This window comes from Hordeum vulgare, chromosome 6H (genome assembly GCF_904849725.1).
Source record: "Hordeum vulgare subsp. vulgare chromosome 6H, MorexV3_pseudomolecules_assembly, whole genome shotgun sequence".
Lineage (NCBI taxonomy): Eukaryota > Viridiplantae > Streptophyta > Magnoliopsida > Poales > Poaceae > Hordeum > Hordeum vulgare.
Genome location: NC_058523.1, coordinates 111,135,819 through 111,154,576, shown reverse-complemented (window position 1 = coordinate 111,154,576; position 18,758 = coordinate 111,135,819). Strand labels below are relative to the sequence as shown.

At 48.1% G+C, this 18,758-nt stretch overlaps 2 protein-coding genes across 5 annotated transcripts; both read right to left on the bottom strand.

Annotated features, from left to right (window-relative positions):
- Window positions 1-4,228: 4,228 nt before the first annotated feature.
- LOC123403485 lies at window positions 4,229-5,065 on the bottom strand. Its single transcript, XM_045097419.1, has 2 exons — window positions 4,456-5,065; window positions 4,229-4,343 (listed from the first exon to the last, which is right to left on the bottom strand). The coding sequence occupies exons 1-2, from the start codon at window positions 5,025-5,027 to the stop codon at window positions 4,319-4,321; spliced, it is 597 nt and encodes a 198-aa protein (XP_044953354.1). The 5' UTR covers window positions 5,028-5,065; the 3' UTR covers window positions 4,229-4,318.
- A 4,427-nt stretch (window positions 5,066-9,492) lies between these two features.
- Window positions 9,493-11,130, bottom strand: LOC123401846 (specifically androgen-regulated gene protein-like). Of its 4 annotated transcripts, none has more exons than XM_045095702.1 (3): window positions 10,480-11,128; window positions 9,885-10,383; window positions 9,493-9,795 (listed from the first exon to the last, which is right to left on the bottom strand). In XM_045095702.1, the coding sequence occupies exons 1-2, from the start codon at window positions 10,655-10,657 to the stop codon at window positions 9,899-9,901; spliced, it is 663 nt and encodes a 220-aa protein (XP_044951637.1). In that variant the 5' UTR covers window positions 10,658-11,128; the 3' UTR covers window positions 9,493-9,795; window positions 9,885-9,898. The 4 variants fall into 4 exon arrangements, with proteins under 4 accessions (XP_044951637.1, XP_044951638.1, XP_044951640.1 ...); XM_045095703.1 differs by having other exon boundaries at window positions 9,493-10,032; window positions 10,108-10,383; window positions 10,480-11,124; XM_045095704.1 differs by lacking the exon at window positions 9,493-9,795 and having other exon boundaries at window positions 9,929-10,021; window positions 10,108-10,383; window positions 10,480-11,130.
- Window positions 11,131-18,758: the final 7,628 nt, after the last annotated feature.

Genomic DNA, 18,758 nt, shown 5'->3' with positions numbered 1-18,758 from the left:
TCTCTCTTGCTGGATCAACAAGGCGGAGATCGTCATTGAGCTATACGTGTGCGGAATGCGGAGGTGCCGTCCGTTCGACACTTGATCGGGACGGATCGTGAGACGGTTCGTGGGACGGATCATGAAGACGTACCACTACATCAACTGCGTTTATTAATGTTCCGCTTAGCGATCTACAAGGGTAGGTGGATCCGATCTCCCTCTCGTAGATGATCATCACCATGGATAGGTATTGCGAGTGCGTAGGAATTTTTTTGTTTTCCATGCTATGTTGCCCAACAGGTGCCCGACACCAATCCTGATGATTACTTGAGGGATGAGGTAACAAAAGAACAACCTAAATATGTGCGCGGGAAGCCTCTCGTCAAACCTGGTCATCCTCATCTAACAACGATGATGCACAAATTGCATGAGTGGTACATGAAAACCTGCAGGGAGTCTGAGAAAGACGCTATGTATGTGGAAGTGAAACCAGAGCACGAATTCATTGGACTTCCCATGATTCCTATTAAATTTGAGGACTTATTTCAGTTATACAATTAACTGTCCCTCGACAAACAACTCATGACTTCCTACTGTTTGTAAGTCTCTAGCTCAGTTCGTTCATTGCATGTATATATAATTATCCTCACTATATATATTATACAGATTGAAGATCGTCGAATTAAAAAAAGCAGGAATCATCGATGTTGGGTTCATTAGCCCAGATGTCGTAAATAAATTGACGGTACGAGACTCAATCAAAGAGACCGAGGAGAACTTGCTAAATTCGTTCCTTATACATCAAAACAAAAGGGAAATAATCTTTCCTTACAACTTCAAGTGAGTGTTGTTGTCTTCTCTGTATACTCGGTTTCGCTTACTCGAGGTTAAGTAATGTAATTGATGAGTTATATATGCATGCACATATACCATTTTATTCTGCTATCCATTGATGTTGGCAGGGCATTAGTAACTGTCTTAGACTCAAGACGTAAAGCCGAAGAGGATTATGTGGACATGACTGAAATGCTCAAGAAGTAAGTCCAGTCAATACCGGGACCATATCAGCATGCAACTTTCGTTCATGGGTTGATATCAAGTAATCATTTTCTTTGTGTGGCAGGGTTTGGAAGAAGTTTGCCAATAAGGTTCCATGTCTAAACAAAGAATTACAATTTACGCACCCCAACGTAAGTAGTACTAGCTAGATTCGCGGGTCTCTAATTGATTCAAATATATCATTACCATGCTTGCTTATCAGTTTGATTGAACTCTGTTCTTGTAAAGTATATGTACTAGAAAGAAGGGACTGTTTTATGTGGATACTATGTATGCGAGTTCATTGTGTTGAGTTCCTTAGATGCATATTGGGCCTTTTTCTACTAGTGGGGATCTTCGATAACACATAATAGGTAACCACTGTGAACAACCCATATTGTGTATACCCATCTCCTTCGATGCATTATCTATCACATTATGTGATAGACCCTTAGTAAAAGGATCTGCCAGATTTTTCGATGTTTGGATATAATCCAATGCAATAACTCCGGAGTTTAACCTTCTGTGAACGTGTCTTGATGACTTCATGTTATACTTCGAGCTGCTCACTTTCGTGATCATAGTTCGATTGTCGCGGTTCATAAGGATACCTGGTGAGGTTTCTCAACAAGCGGCAAGTCATTCAAGAGCCAGCGAAGCCAATCTGCTTCGACCGTAGTTGTGTCTAGTGTTGTGAGTTCTGCTTCCATTGTTGACCTTGTTAGGATCGTTTGCTTGCAAGATTTCCAAGAAACAGCACCACCTCCATGAGTGAATACATATCCGCTCGTGGCCTTTATCTCATCAGCATCAGAGATCCAGTTTGAATCACTATACCCTTCAAGCACCTTTGGGGTCCAGTATAGTGAATTCCATAATTTGCAGTTCCTTTCAAATAACGCAAAACTCTCTCTAGAGCTTTCCAATGCACATCTCCTGGTTTTGAGACAAACCGACTCAGTTTGCTAACAGAAAAAGAGATGTCAGGTCTTGTAGCACTGGCTAAGTACATAAGCGAGCCAATAATCTAAGAATATTTCAATTGATCTCTAGCAATTCTTCGATTCTTTCGAAGCAGCACGCTGGCATCATATGGTGTTGGAGAGGGCTTGCAGTCACTATATCCAAAGCGACTCAAGATCTTTTCCACATAGTGAGATTGAAGCAATGCAATCCCACCATCATCGTCTCTCAACAACTTGATGTTCATAATGACATCAACCACTCCTAAATCCTTCATCTCAAAATAGTGAGATAGGAAATCCTTGACCTCCTTAATAACATTCACATTTGTTCCGAAAATTAGTATGTCATCAACATACAAGCAAAGGATAACTCCCTTGCCCCCACCATGGCGATAATACACACATTTATCAACTTCGTTTACAACAAAGCCTGCAGCTGTTAAAGTTCTTTCAAACCTCTCATGCCACTACTTGGGTGCTTGCTTAAGTCCATATAAAGACTTCAACAACTTGCACACTTTTCCTTCCTGACCATCTACTACAAACCCATCTGGTTGTTCCATGTAAATTTCCTCATCCAACTCTCCATTTAGGAAAGCAGTCTTAACATCCATTTGGTGAACAAGAAGACCATGTGAGGCGGCTAGTGAAAGTAGTACTCGAATACTGGTCAGTCGAGCCACACGTGAGTAAGTATCAAATAAGTCATCACCTTCCTTTTGGGTATAGCCCTTAGCCACGAGTCGTTCCTTGTATTTCTTGATAGTACCATCAGGCCTAAGCTTCTTCTTGAATACCCATTTGCATCCTATAGGTTTACACCCATAAGGACGATCAGTGATCTCCCAAGTTTCATTTGCCAAGATGGAATCCATCTCACCGCGGTCCACTTCCTTCCGGTAGTCAGCATCTTCAGATGCATAGGCATCTGAAATAGAACTAGAAGTGTCATCTATGAGATACAGAAGAAAATCATCACCAAAGGACTTTGGAGTCCTCTGTCTCTTGCTCCTGGTAGGAACTTCATTGTTCTCCTCCACAAAGTTTTCCAAGTGTTCCATCAAAATGGTAGGTTCAATAATTGTAACTAATTCATGATTCGATGAACTAGGCATCTCTTGATTACATGAGGTAACCATATCCTTCATGGGAAAGATATCTTCGAAGAAAGTCGCATCATTCGACTCCATGATTGTACTGACATGCATGTCAGATACCTCAGATTTCACAACCAAGAATTTATAGCCAATGCTATGGAAAGCATATCCCAGGAAAACAAAATCCACAGTTTTTGGTCCCAGCTTGCGCTTCTTCAGAATTGGTACATTTACTTTCGCCAAACAACCCGAGGTTCGTAGACAAGAGAGTTTTAACCTTTTCTTCTCCCATTCCTCGAATGGAGTTATCTCTTTGTTATTTGTGGGACCTCGGTTTAGGACATGACATGCAGTCAATATCACCTCCCCCCACCATGCCTTGGAGAGACCCGATGTGTCTAACATGGCGTTAACCAAAACAGCTAGAGTATGGTTCTTTCTTTCTTTCGGCTACCCCATTTGACTGAGGTGAATAGGGAGGCATACTCTCATGGATTATACCATGTTCCGCACAAAAGGAATCAAATTCATTTGATAAATACTCTCCACCACGATCGGACCTAAGCCTCTTGATCTTTCGATCAACTTGGTTTTCCGCTTCAGCTTTATAGATCTTGAAATAGTTCAAAGCCTCATCCTTAGATTTCAGAAGATACACTTGGCCGTATCTAGTGGAGTCATCAATTAACGTCATGAAATATTTCTTTCCACCTTTTGTCAAAGTACCATTCATTTCACATAGATCTGAATGTATGAGCTCTAGTGGTGCAAGACTTCTTGTTTCGGCAGTCGTGTGAGACTTACGAGGTTGCTTGGCTTGCACACAAACTTGACACTCAGATCCCTTGACAGTGGTGAAACTACAGATTAAGTTCAATTTGGCTAGTCGCGACATGCAACCTAAATTAACATGACAGAGACGCGAATGCCACACATTTGATTCGCTATGGTTGCACACATGACTGGCAACTTTATTGCAAACATCTGCCAAGGATAAACAGAACAAGCCTCCTAACTCATAGCCTTTACCAACAAAAGTTCCATACTTGGATATTACAAATTTATTCAACTCAAAGACAAGCTTGTAGCCATCTCTACACAGAAGAGATAGGCTAACAAGATTTTTATAGACGAAGGAGACATAATGCACGTTCTTCAGTCGCACGATCTTCCCTGAAGTAAACTTCAGATCAACCGAGCCAACACCAAGAACAGAAGCACTTGAACCATTGCCCATCAGCATGGTGGAAGTCCCTGTGGTCTGATAAGACGAAAACATGGAAATATCACCGCATACATGCACATTAGCACTCGTCTCAATCAACCAATTGGGGAAATGACATACTGAAATAATAGTGGTAAATATACCATACCCAACATCCTTCACGTTAGTGTCACCAATGACAACATTAGCGGTCTTGCCGCCTTTCCCATGTTGACGCTTGTCATAATGGTTAGGGCAGCTGGGTACCCAATGATCAAGATCTCCATAGATATGACAAACACCTTTCTTCTTGTCAGTGTTCTTCTTGAAGTTGGTGTGCTGCGAAGCCTCATTATTCCCATCAAACTTTCCCTTACCATCAAACTTGCCCTTGTTCTTGAAATTGTGGGGCCGGAATTTTTTCTTCTGTACCAGATTGATACTGGATCCTCCCTCAGTACCTCGAGCACGTGTGTCTTTTGCTCTCGCCTTTTCTTCCACATCAAGAGTACCAATGAGATCCGGAACGGAAAACTCCTGCCTCTTATGCTTCAGTAAGGTAGCAAAGTTCTTCCACGAAGGAGGAAGTTTAGTGATGATGCCTCCGGCAACAAACTTGTCCGGTAGAATGCAATTGAAATGCTCAAGTTCTCTTGCAAATGACTGTATTTCGTGAGTTTGCTCAACCACGAAGCGCTCTGCAGTCATCCTGTAGTCATAGAATTGTTCCATGATGTACATATCAGTGCCAGCATCCGAGACCCCAAACTTGGCCTCGAGTGCATCCCACATATCTTTTCCATTATCAATTGACGCAGAAGAATCAACTATGTTCTCACCAAGAACACTTAAGAGTGCAGCCTTAAACAAGGTATCCATTTTATGAAAAGCTTATTCCTGTTGAGCATCATTATCTCCTTCAGGTTTGCCAAGAGTGGCATCATAGCAATTCATGGTTTGAAAACATAGAATGGCTCTCACACGCCACCTCTTATAGTGGATACCCTCAAACATAGGAGGTCTCATGGAAGCAGCAAAACCACTTCGGGTAAATTGCCTATAATAAGGTTTTTGGATTGTTGGAAATATGAGCAATTTACCATAGGATTTTATTAACAGAAAAGGTAGATAAAACATGACTATCATAATAGAGATGAAAGAAGTCATGTAATATAAAGATGAGACAGCAAAAGGCATGTGCACATATGAACTAAAAGAGAACATATGCAGAACAGAAGCTAGAACGAGAAACGGTAGAGCAAGAAACTAAGCTTAGATATTAAACAGAGAAAATATGAAGCGGCGGAAGCACTTATCTTGGGGTCAGCAACCTGAGAAGGAGGCGAGAGGCCAGCGATGGGAGCCGAAGAGAATAGACAGCAGCCAAAAGGTACAGCGTTCGTGTTCAATCTCCACTACATCAAAAACGTTCAGCTTCCGAGTGACCTTTCGTATACTAGTCGTGCGCAGCAAAAAAAATAGTTCGGCTCATTCCTGCAACCCGCGTCGTGACGAGGCGAGGCGGGCGATGGAGGAGGAGGAGCGCGCATGTATGTCTCTCTTGTTCTCAAGCTCATACATGTGTGCAAACATCCTCCCTTATAAGTAGGTCCAACTCCCACTAAACTAGCAATTGGGGACTAAACTTTTCCACCTCTTGCCTTGCACGAATGGGATGCGTGGGCCTCTAGGTTTTATTTGGAATTTCTGAAATTATTATTGGGCTGCCCAAATGGATAAAATTCCAGTAGTTTGTAAGGTAATGACTAACTGCAATTTGGCTACGTCTAATGTGAGCAATACAAGTTACACGGTATTTCATTGTATCATGAATCTCAGCAAGCATAAATGATCACCAAGCTTCCCATTTTGTTAATAAAGCAACAACCAAAAAATTACACAGAGTGAGGCAAGATAATAAGGTAGCCCTCTTATAAAGTCGATCCTGAGATATCCGGAACACACAAGACACACGTGACTACGTTACCAGCAATAAGAAGCGGAAGAACTAAACACCCCCACACAACAACCTAGCACACCTAAATTCCACGACAATGTCCTCAAGAGGGAGAACGACGTAGAGCGTTGCTGCTGCCGAGTCCACTGGACCAAGGTCTTCACTCGAAGCCCTCACACGGTGAGAAGAACCACGATGACATCTTCAAGAAGAGTGTGGCACCATCGGGTGTCGCCGCCGTCGGTGCCAAAGCACAGAGCTTTCGCTCGGCAACTCACCCGTGCCACTACGGGGCCGCCAACAGGAGGGGCACGATGATGTAAGATCCCCAGATCCGGATCAGGACGCTGCCCCACCAGAGGACACATCCAAACTACTCGATGCAACACCTCCCGTTCACACACAACTAGGGAGGGGAGCCACCATCACCACAATGATTCCCGTCGAAGAGAAACCACGCGGGCCGCTATCCGGGCCACCGCCCCGGCATCCCTATCGGGAGATATCATGCACCGCCCACATCACAATGCACTCAACCATGGAAGGAAGAGGGACGACACTACATCTACTCCTCGACCAGCATCAGTCCCCGAGTCTGGGTAGGCGCTTCCACTATAGGAGGCACCCACACCTGCATCCCCAACCAATACCCTATGGACTGAGGGGGGCACGACTCCGAGACTGCCGACGGCCGCCGGCGAGCCACCCCCTAGCCCTTGGCTACGCGATCTCACACTACGCCTGTCACGCCCAAAATGCGACCCTATCCTCAATTTGGCACGAGGGCCTCGTCAGGGATAGAAGCGCATCTCGTCGTGTCGCAAGAATGGATATCGTTACAAGTACATGTACTGAAAAGATGAGATATATAAAGGGTTGGCTTACACTCGCCACAAGCTACATCAGAGTCACATCAGTACATTACATAATCATCAAGAGTAAGAGCAGGGTCCGACTACGGACGAAAACAAACGACAAAAGAAGAACGACGTCCATCCTTGCTATCCCAGGCTGCCGGCCTGGAACCCGTCCTAGATCGAAGAAGAAGAAGAAGATGAAGAAGCTACTCCAAATGAACAATCAACACGCTCACGTCGAGTAACCTTTACCTGTACCTGCAACTGGTGTTGTAGTAATCTGTGAGCCACAGGGGACTCAGCAATCTCACTTCCAAAGGTATCAAGACTAGCAAAGCTAAATGGGTAAGGTATGGTTAAGTGGTGAGGTTGCAGCAGCGGCTAAGCATATGTTTGGTGGCTAAACTTACGAGTACAAGAAATGAGAGGGGGAAGATCTACGCATAGCGGACGTGAACTACGGATGATCAACTGAATGACCCTGAACACCTACCTACGTCAGTCATAACCCCACCGTGTCCTCGATCGGAGAAAGAACTCACGAAAGAGACAGTCACGGTTACGCACACAGTTGGCATATTATAATTAAGTTAACTTCAAGTTATCTAGAACCAGTGTTAAACAAAGTATCCACGTAGCCACATAACCGCGGGCACGGCTTTCCGAAAGATTTAACCCTGCAGGGGTGCCCCAACTAGTCCATCACAAATTACCACAAGCCGCATAGAAATCCTCAATCACGAAGCTCGCGATCTCGTCGGATTCCCTAGTGGAAAACCTCAACTCTGAGATTACGCAAAGCATCACCGGAATCCCGATGCACAAGATATCTCGTCAAAGGTAAAACTAATCCAGCAAGGCCGCCCGACGTGTCGACGATCCCGATAGGAGTCGCGTACCTCGTTCTCAGGACACGGCGGATGAGCTAGACGTCGAGATCGCTAAACCTCTGGGTGACCAGAGGGGCGCCGGACATCGCTCAGGTGGGACCAACACTCATGAGGAGCACTGGCCCGGGGGTTGATTAAATTATCCTCGGGGTCCGGAAAGTCCCTATGCAATTTATTAGGTGTTTAGGCAAATGTAGTACCAAAGTTGGGCCTTGCCAGACCAGCTTTAATCTAAAACGAATTATCAAGGGGGTCCCCATAACAACCCCGATCGTGTTAGGAGCTCTCATTTATGGAACATAACACCGGTAGCCGAAACTAAGGGGGCAAAGGTGGAACAAAACACCAGGCTAGAAAGGCCGAGCCTTCCACCTTTTACCAGGTATATAGGTGCATTAAAATAGAAAGCATAAAATATGGTGATATAACAAGGAACCCATGCTTTGCATGGAAGCAATGCACCTGCAACTAGCAACGCTATCAACAGGGTTAAGCAAGCAGTAACATAGCCAATCAGTGGTTTGCTAGGGTGAACAGGTTGATGGTTTCATGGCATTGTAGAGAGGCTGATATTTAACAGGTGGTAGGCAACGAGACGTAAACGATAGCAACGGTAAAACTAGCATGGCAATGATAGTAATGGTATCTCGGGAAATGATCATCTTGCCTGAGAACCCGCTTGGAAGAAGAATGACTCCGCGAAGCAGACGAACCGACGTAGTCGAACGGCCCTCACATCCGACACGCTTGCGGAACTCTATCAAGACAGAGGAAACCGGAAACAAGCATCAACACACGATATACACCACACGATGCAAGACACACATGATGCATGAACGGTCTAATGCAAGGCGTGACAAACTCCACGTTGAATTATTTAGTTCACTCCCGTTTAGGTACACGGATATATTAAATGTTGTTAAACCTGGCACGAGGGTGAAGCACAAATTAATCTACCTAGCTAGTCATTTTAAATGAGACCGGAAATGACATATAGCATCTCCGAAATGACCCCACGTGTTAAATCTTAATTCTGTCCAGATTTGTCCTAATCACATTTTAAGTTTGTTAAACAGCAAAACAAAGTGGTTCACGTGATTCTACTCGTCATTCTGGTCCATTTACATATATGGCACATCTCCAACGAAGCTACGGACAAATAGTTACGACCTAAACCGTTTTCAACACGTCGAGACGCAAACCGATGCAAACAACACACTAAACAGATCTAATTATGCATGAGAGTTGGTTTTTGTGAAACTACAGAAAATTCTAAGCAACTTACGTGTGGAAAACATTTTAATCCGGTCCACGGTTAAATTTATATGAATTTTACAAACGGGCATTTGAGTCTGTCCAAAATATAAAAAAAATGGAATTGCTAGGATTTGAACCCCAGATCCCTTGCATGAACATTAGTTGCCCTACCACCAGACTAAATAAGTGGTTGTGTCAAAATTGACAAAACAACATAAAAATAAATAAGGCAGAAGCTGAGCGCATGGAGAGGCACAAATCCTAAAAATATAACATGCATGGATGGGGATTTGATCCCTGGTCTCCTGGGTGGAAGCGCAACACACTAACCACCGAGGCTGAGACGCGCTAGTGATAAAAACGAGTCCCTTCGCTAGATGAGTACAAGCACGCTGAACTGAATCTAAACAAAAACTGAATCTGAATCGCGGCTAGAACTGCACCTTACTGAAACTGCTCGTCCATGGCTGTTCTAGACGGGGTCAATCGTCGATCCGGAGGGACTTGGAGGCTTCGACGGGGCTGTCCCAAGCCGGGAATGGGCGGACCTAGCAAGCATCGACCGGATCCATTGGAGAACGACGGCGGATGGGGAGTTGCGGGGCAGCAAGGGCATCCATGGTGGGGCTGCACCAACCTTCGTTCTGTTCCTCAGTGCTGGTCCCCGACGGCGGCGAGGTCTAGGACGACGAGGTGCTCCTGGCCCAGCGACGAGGACCTCGGGGCTAGGTCAATCCGGGGCGGCGACGTGCAGGGGAGGCCACGGGTGAGCTCCTGAGAGAGACCTGCAGAGATTAGAGAGAGCAGAGGTAAAATAGAGGGAGGAGAAGAAAGGGCAAGGGGGGAGGCGCGGCCAGGACCTCGTCGGCTGACGGGGCGGCGCGGCGGCTCCAGCAGCTGCTCGCAGGCACGGCCAGAGGAGAGGTTGGTCTCAGGTGCTGGGCAGCGGCGGCGGGGTCGAGCTTGGGGCGAGCTCGACAGGGGACTGCAGAACTGCTCGAGGGGAGGCTCGGGTGCAGGGGAGCTCGTGGAACACACGTTGGAGGCAGGCGCGGGCGAGGGACCTCGTTCCCGGTGCTGGAGGCGTCCGACGAAGCTCCGGGAGCCACGAGCTTGGGCACCATGACATGGGGACGCTGCAAAAACAGGGAAAAACAGAGAGGAGTTTCAGAGCAAAGGAAAAGGAGGAAGGAGGAAGGAGGAAGGAGGAAACAGTGGGCTTGGTCAATGACACGATCCCGGTGAGCTGGTGCCCACTGCTGGTCCCGAAGCTGCAGGGGTGCGGGCTATGGAGATGGTCGGAGGCAAGGCATGCGCACTTGGGGCTGCCTGGTCGTGGTGAAGAACGAGGCGGGAGGAGGTTGAGGTGCTCCTGGATGGCAACGACAGGAGGGGTCGAGCTGGAGCCATGCCGGATCTCGCCGGCGGCGCGACGAAGGACTCCCGGCCGACGCGGGCGAAGCTCCCCTCGGGCTACCATGGTGCCTGGGGGAGGTGCTCGCCGACAGCGACACGTTCCCGGTGAGCAGCGCGGGGTCGCAGGCCCGGGGCGGCGCCTCAAGCGACCAGCCGACGAGGGCGCGGGCAGGAGGAGGCTCTGCCTCGGCTGCAGGGGCGCTACAGCACGCGAACGGGGTGCCTCGGGCTCCTTGCTTGCGGAGGACGCGTCCAGGAGGACATGCACGACGAATCGACTGGACCCCGGATGGCTTGGCGGAGAAAACAAGGTGGGCGGCGGCTGGATCAAGGGGAGAATCGGGGGAGCGCTGCCGGTTGGAGGAAATAGATCTGGGATGATCCCGAGGAGACTGGGTGGAGAGTGGCGGCGATGGGTGGATGGGACAGGGGAAATTGTCCCTGACTTTTAGGGTTTTGGTCTGAGATTTAACAAGGGGCCTTTTAAACAGGAAGAGGGACAAACTTTTGACCATCAGATCATGATCGGGTGGCTGAGATGATTAGTTTAGGGATACCAATGGACAAACTGATGACGGTTTGCGGTAAAACGGGGTTGATCCGGATCCAACGGTCACGACCGCCGGGTTCGGGTTCCGGGAGGTTCTTCGGACTGGGCTGCGCGTAGGGTCGATGCACTGTGCAGAGGGGCTAGGCATAGAAGAGGGGGAAAACGGGCAACCCGGTGACAGAGTTTAAAATACCGAAACGTCCGACAATTGACCGGCTATAGTGCCGCTATATAATAAACGACACGGGTAACAAACGAGCTCCGATCGCGATGAAATTTGACGGACGGTCTACCTACACTAAATTAATACCGCACGCCAAGTTCCAGCTCAATCGGAGAAAGTTTTACGCACACTTTAAAACAAGGTTTCGACGATGCCGCGGGCGCGTGCGTGTGCGGTCGGACTCAGAACGGACAACGACGAGAACCGGCAACTACTAACGAATGCAAGGTTTTCGAAAACTGGCGGCAACAGGATGCCGATGCAATGCAAGGTAGAAACGTGGAGTTTGTTCCCGGAGACCAAGTGTACTTGCGAGTCACGCCTCTCAAGGGGACCAAGCGTTTCCACGTCAAGGGGAAGCTAGCTCCAAGGTTCATTGGACCCTTCAAGATCACGGCAAGGCGCGGGGAAGTAGCTTATCAGTTAGAGCTACCTCCTGAACTTTCAGGTGTGCACAACGTGTTCCACGTGTCACAGCTCAGGAAGTGTTTGCAAGTGACGAACCGTCCCGATCTTTACAAGGTCATTGATCATCAAGCTATTGACCTTCAACCGGACCTTACCTACCGTGAGAGACCGATCCGCATTTTGGATGAAGCAGAGCGTTGCACCAAAAGCCGCACCATCAAGTTTTTCAAGGTTCAATGGAGCAACCATACCGCAGCAGAAGCCACATGGGAACATGAAGACTATCTCCGATCAGAATTTCCCGAGCTGTTTAACGCTTAGCTTAGGAATCTCGGGGACGAGATTCTTGTAAGGGGGATAGGTCTGTCACACCCTGTTTTTCACCCCAAGTTTTCTGTGTTGCAAAAATCAGAGCTTGTTAAAACTTTTTCAAATAATGTTGTGAGTGCAATGTCAGCCCTTGTTTGAGTGTATGCTTGCTTGTTTGATGACTCAAACCCATGAAAAACTTATTATTTTGCTCTCATCAAAAACCCTTTTTCCTTTACATCAAGATCACCTTCATCATGTTAGCTCATGAAGCCAAGTGGCACTTCCAACCAAAGTTGGTGATCTGATCCTAATATCATTTTCATTCATTAAAAACATTATTGGTGATCTAAAATATTATTTTCCTATTTTATATATGTGTCTATTTCTAAGGCCAGTAATGATATTTCCACAAGGAAAATTACTTTCCTGCCTTAGAAAATTCTGAGTAAATTCATGGAAGCTCAGAAGGACATATATTTTCCATACATAAGACTTTCAACCCTATTTTATATTAATATTATTTGAGTAAAACCCTGAAAACCATTTCTGTCTGTTTTAGCTTTTTGAGATGTTTCCAAAGGGAATTATCTTAGTAAATTCCCATAAAATTACAGGAGCCCTCCCAAACCATATTAGGTGCTCACTTAAAATCTCACCTTGATCCAAGGTGGGGAAGTGCACTTAAAGAGCCCAAAACCCTCTCTGTCTAGAGTAGAGTTGGAACAACTCTACATTGCAAAGTTTCTCCAATGGAGCTGAAACTTTGGAGAGGTGTTTAACACCCCAAATGAGGACTCCACACCAAAAGTGGGATTTGTGAGACTCTGTTTGGCCACACTTCCTTTGTAAAGGACAGTACTGGTCACTTTGAGACATTTTCAAGTTTGCAAAGCCAAACTTGTTCAATGGAGCTCAGATTTGGTGGAACCCCATGTTTTTACCCCAAGACCAAACCTGTTGAGTTTCATTTACAGTGGTGGAGTGGAAGCACCCCAAGTCACTGTCAAACACCTACTGATAGGAAGGTAAAAACCTTCCTAGCCACTGTTTTACCCAATGACAAGGCCCCAAACTTGGTGGGTTAGAGCACCAGAACACCCTGAACACCCAGTCAACCAGCCCCTCCCGAACTCCAAGCACAAGTGACAAGAACTCCAATTTGAGCTGCAGGACAGTACTGGCAATACTAGTGTTCCTTGCTCCCTTGACCAGATCGAGCTCCCACTAAACCACAACGGCTAGGCACACCCCCAGCAACACTCAGGACATGGAGGACACGTCCCAAGTGCCCCAGAGTGAGCCAGCATGCTGTGGCATGCCAAAACTGCGCTCTGGGCGCGCTGCAGAGAGCCACCCGCCAGGGGCCGACGCTCCGGCCGGTCCCAGCCTCCCCAGTTATGTCCAAGCGCTCCCCCGACAACCATTCAGTGCAAAGCTACCCCAGGGACCCTCTCCCCCTCGCACAAGAGCTCAGGCGACGCGTGCCCGTGCGCGCCCGACGCGGCCGAGCATGCACGGTCGCTGCAGCTCGTCCCCACTCGCTTTCCCTCTGCGGCCGTTGCACCAGGAGGCCCTAAACCACGTCCCGAACCCGTGGTTTCGCGGCCAGCACCTCACTGTGCTTGCACGCATGCCACGGTGAGTCACCGGCGTGCCCGAGTCGGGTCACCGTCGTTGGCCTATAAATAGACCCCCCCGGCACGCCAGCACCCTCCAAGCAGCTTCAGCACAACCAGTAGACACTCCCTAGCCGCCCAATCGAGCTCGCAGAGCCCCGGTGCTCGAGATCGACCGAGGCCCCTCCGCCATGGAGCTCTGGTCGATCTCCGGCTACACGTCGGCTCCTACGCTGCCCGACCTCTCATTACACTCCCCTCGACACCAGGAACGTTTCCCCTAACTCTCCCGAGCGAATCCATACCCCTAGCCCCTAGTTCATCACGAACCCGAAACTCTTCCGCCACGAGCACCTCGTCGCCGGCAACCCAGACCACCTCTGGTGACGTCCCGACCACGAGCAGGTAGGCGGAGGCACGAGGAACCCGTTCCCGTTCCTAGCTAGGCCTGAGGACAATGGCAGCCTCGCCGGCGTCCATCTCCACCTCTCTGCCCGGAGGTAGGACAAGGACCCGACAGGTGGATCCCACCTGTCGGTGTCCTGGGGCAGCCAGCGCGCGCAGCCGCTGACGCTGACCCCAGGGGCCCGCAGGTCAGGTTTGAACCTGGCCCGCGCGCGCCTGGTGGCCAGGCCTGCTGGCTGGGCCGGCTGGATCTGTTTCCCCTGGCCTTTTTCTTTTGTTTTAATCCAGCAAACTAAATGATTTTTATAAAAAGATTTAGCCAGTAGGAAAATATAATTCTTCCACCAGTATTTTTCTAAAAATGCGTAGTATTTGATTCTCTAATAGTTGACATTTATCAAAAACAGGAACTATGTTGGTATAATAAAGTGATATTAAAAAACACTTGTTTGCTTCTGTTTGCTTTTAAATAAATATGCTTAGCTAATAAAACAATAGGAAACATTTTTCAAAATAATATCCTGAATTTATTCAAGCCTTGCAACATTTTTAAAAGCACTTTGTGATCTGTTTTAGTGAGAGCTAGTATTTATTTATTCTTTCTTGACGGTAGAGTTACCGAGTGACGGAGGATCCGTAGCGGAAGACCTCGAAGACCCCGGATACCTAGCCGACCAAGGCAAGCAACCCTTTCACCATGACTTAAGTAAATAAAATGATGCATGCTAGAATAGCAAGTACTTTCCGTTGCATGTGATCATGATGCGGGTTTATCATTGATGTGATGGTACCGAAGGCTTCTTCGAAGCACTTGCATTTATAGTAGTAATATTCACATGGCTCCTCGGAGCACAAACATGATGAGCTGACCCTACCATCTATGAGGATCATGCTACTGTCATGTTGACTAGTAGAGTAGAATCGCTGCATTGAGCTTGACCCTACCCCGTGAGGGTCATGTTATTACCATGTTGACAAGTAAAGTTAAGGCATATTATGTCAAGCATAATGATGAGTTAAATAAAGAGTTTATGAAAACCCCGTCGGGTGCCACTAATGCCCGAGGGTGATGATGAGTTGGTGATCAGTTTTGGTGAAGTGATGCACCGGTGATTTTGGTGTGAGTATGGTTTCGGAAATGGATTAGATTTATGATTTGTCGACCGTCCCAACCTTACCAGTACGACCACGATACCCCTTTATGGGACGGGGCTTTGTTGATTACTCTGGTCGGTACTAGCAAAGAGCCACATTACTAGTGGCGGGAGTGATCGGTGTCACTCTCGTGATGGGGTCGTGCCAGGTAGGACGACTATGCCATTATTATGAGTTCCAGGCACACCGTTGGTCCCTGCATGGTTGATACAGTCCAAAGTCGGTGCTTGTAAGACGTACAACATGTGGGCTGGGTACCAATCGAGTGGATCTCTTTGTCTAGTATCGTCAGGGGAAAGATGATGATCGGGTACTTACCTCGGGTATATGTGATATACCGCGAGTCGTGGATGACACGGAAGTTTCCCGTTTCTCGTGGGTCCAGCGTACTACCTCTGCAGAGTGTAAACTATTTGAATAGCCGTGTCCATGGTCAAGGACAGTTGGGTGGTGCTGCTTAAACTACGTCCTGAGTTTCCGCATAAACCAAGTGTGTGTGCATGGTGTTAAAAAGGTGTTGTTATAATCATGATGATCAAGTTCGGTGACTTGACATATAGGGTAAACCCGGATGGTTTAGCCCTCATTAATATCTTGAGGATATGACAAGTCCGATGACTTGGCATATAGGGTGAACCCGGTGTGTTCAACCCTTGACAGATATGTCAATATCTGTAACCTATTATTCGCAAGTAGTTCTTTAACTTGTTGTACATACTTGATCATACCACCACATCGCATTCCACTCGAGATATCTGTTACTGTTATTCATTACCATATATATGTCATGGGCTGTTTGCGAGTACATTCAAAGTACTCATTGGCCTGCCACTGGTTATGTTATTGACCAGACATGGAAGGACCGGAGTTTGGCGATGAGTACGCCGTCGGAGACGGACCTGCGATCTAGGACACTTCCGAGTCAGAATGCCTGTCGGTGTAGGCTTGATGGCATGGGCACCGCTTAGCCCTTACGAGTTTCTGCTACTCGATGTATCCGTTTTATTTGGCTTTAGGCCTTGCTCTTGAACCCGACCTTCTGGTCATTTGATGTAATAATTTGGTACTTGGATGTAAGCCTCTATTATTCAGTATCTGTGTTCAGTGAACATTGATCCTTGGGGTCACTGGGCACGGCGAACTCGACTTGCTAGTCAGGGTCCCCATAGAACTGGTATCAGAGCCATCTTGACTATAGGAAGCCTTAGATAGCATGGACGTTAACCAAGAACGTTAGGACGCCAGCCTTGCACAAGACTCTTGCACATACAACCTCCTGACTTCTCTCCTATGCCTTGTAGATGGCTGCTGTACCTGAGACGCTTCTGGAGACCGGCTTTCCACTACTTCTGGTGGATTGTCTCGAGAAGTGCCACGTACGACGCATGCCCATCTTCCTCTACCACGAGCACTGGCTCAACGCCGACACCAAGGAATATGACGTGGACGTGATAGTGAAGGCTAATGACTCTCCGTCTAGTTGGTTCTTTGAAGGACCACATATGGGAGAGCTGATGTTGGCAGTGGAGACGGCTGCACGAGAGGCGCTCGTGCAACTCCGCAGCATCCTCCCTGAGATGGCTAATGAGCCTGTCACTCGTCATCTACCTTTCATTAAGGAAGGAGTGGATGGGAGCTGGACACTCACCCCAGCCATGGAGGATGGGATGCCACTGAGGTTTCAGACCTACTTCAGTCTCTCGTCAGACACCCTGACACACTTCCTAGTTAAGGAATCAGTCAAGCTTCGCCAAGAGCTGCACCTAGTCAAAGGCCTGCTCCACACTGAGAAGATGCAGAACCGCAAAGTAAAGAAGGCAGGCGCACCTGAAGGGAGGGCAGCTGTTGCCACTATGGGTGGTGTGTTACCCATCCAGGCAGTCCCTCTTCGGAGTCGCCGCCTGACAGCGGAAGAGTACACTGAGATCTTCGCCGCCTCGCCCAAGAGACGCCGAGACGTGCGGATTCTTTCTTCCACTCCTATAAAGGAAGAGGATGTTGATGAAGATGAGGATCCTGTTGAGTCCGCCTTTGAGACCGAGCAGTCCGCCGCGTAGGTTTTAGCGTAGGCAATTCAGAGTACCCGAGTATAGGGTATCCTTGTATCCGTTTTTAATTTGCGTATGTGTGCTTGATGTAAGTCACCTATTGCCTTGGGCAGCCTGTAAGTGACTACGTCACCTAGTTGTCATGAATTTCCAGTTTGTCAAAAAACTTTGGTTTTAAAAACTTGGCACATGCACGTATTGGACCCCCTCTTACTAGGAGCAAATCCTTGTACTCCCGAGCAAGGTGGCATTTTGACCTGTCTGTTTCTATGACACGATGGTGAACGCAACCCGCAACAGCACCTTCGGCAACCCCGGCGCCGGCTCCTCAGGGACGCCGCAGGGAACCAAAGGAGAAGCTCATGCTAGAGGTCACCACGAGCAGCCTAGAGACCTTCCGCCACCACCTCCTCCTGAGAACTTGACGATGGCTCAGTTCCTTCAAGCTCTTCGAGAGGAGCGTCAAGCCAGCAATGCCGCTATCCAGCAGCTGACCCAAGTCCTGGTGGACAACCCGCCGCGGAATGAGTATGGCGGTGGTCGCTCTACTCTTTCTGAGTTCATGCGGACTACGCCCCCCATATTCACGGAGTCGACTGAACCCCTGGACGCCGATGACTGGACTCGCACCATTGAAGACCCCCTTGCGCTGGTCAAGTGCACCGATGATCATGAGAAGGTCCTTTATGCTTCTCACTGTCTCGGAGGCACCGCCAGGGCATGGTGGGATGGATTCCAGATCATGCGGGCAGGGCAAGTCATCACGGGGGAGATGTTCAAGGAATGATTTCGCGCGGCTCACATTCCGCCTGGACTGATGACCATTAAGAAGCGAGAATTCCGAGCCTTGAGGCAGGGCAGTGGAACTGTTAAGGAGTACCTGCAGAAGTTTAATCTCTTGTCAAGGTACGCACCTGAAGATGTTAACACTCAGGCCGCTAAGGTGGAACGCTTCATGGAAGGGTTACAGCAGTCCCTACAATACCAGCTGGTGGTTTGCGACTGCCAGACTTTCAGCGAGTTGGTTAACAAAGCGCTTTTGCTGGAAGACAAGCGTCGTGCAATGGACGACACCCGTAAGCGCAAGCTGATAGGCAGTGGAGGACCCGGTAACGCAAGACCAAGACCGTGGCAGTCAGCACCTGCAAGACCCAACTTTCAGCAGCAACAGTACAAGTACCCGGTGTTCCGCCAGAATTATCAGCCTCAGCAGCAAGTCAAGCCAGTAGTCAAACCGCCGAACAACGGTGGAGTCAAGACCAACCCTCCGGGGCAAGTCACCTGCTTTGGGTGTGGTCAGACTATGCACTATTCCAGGCAGTGCCCCAACAAGAAGTCCGACGCACCGCGTCCCAATGCACCCAACCCCGGTCAAGGT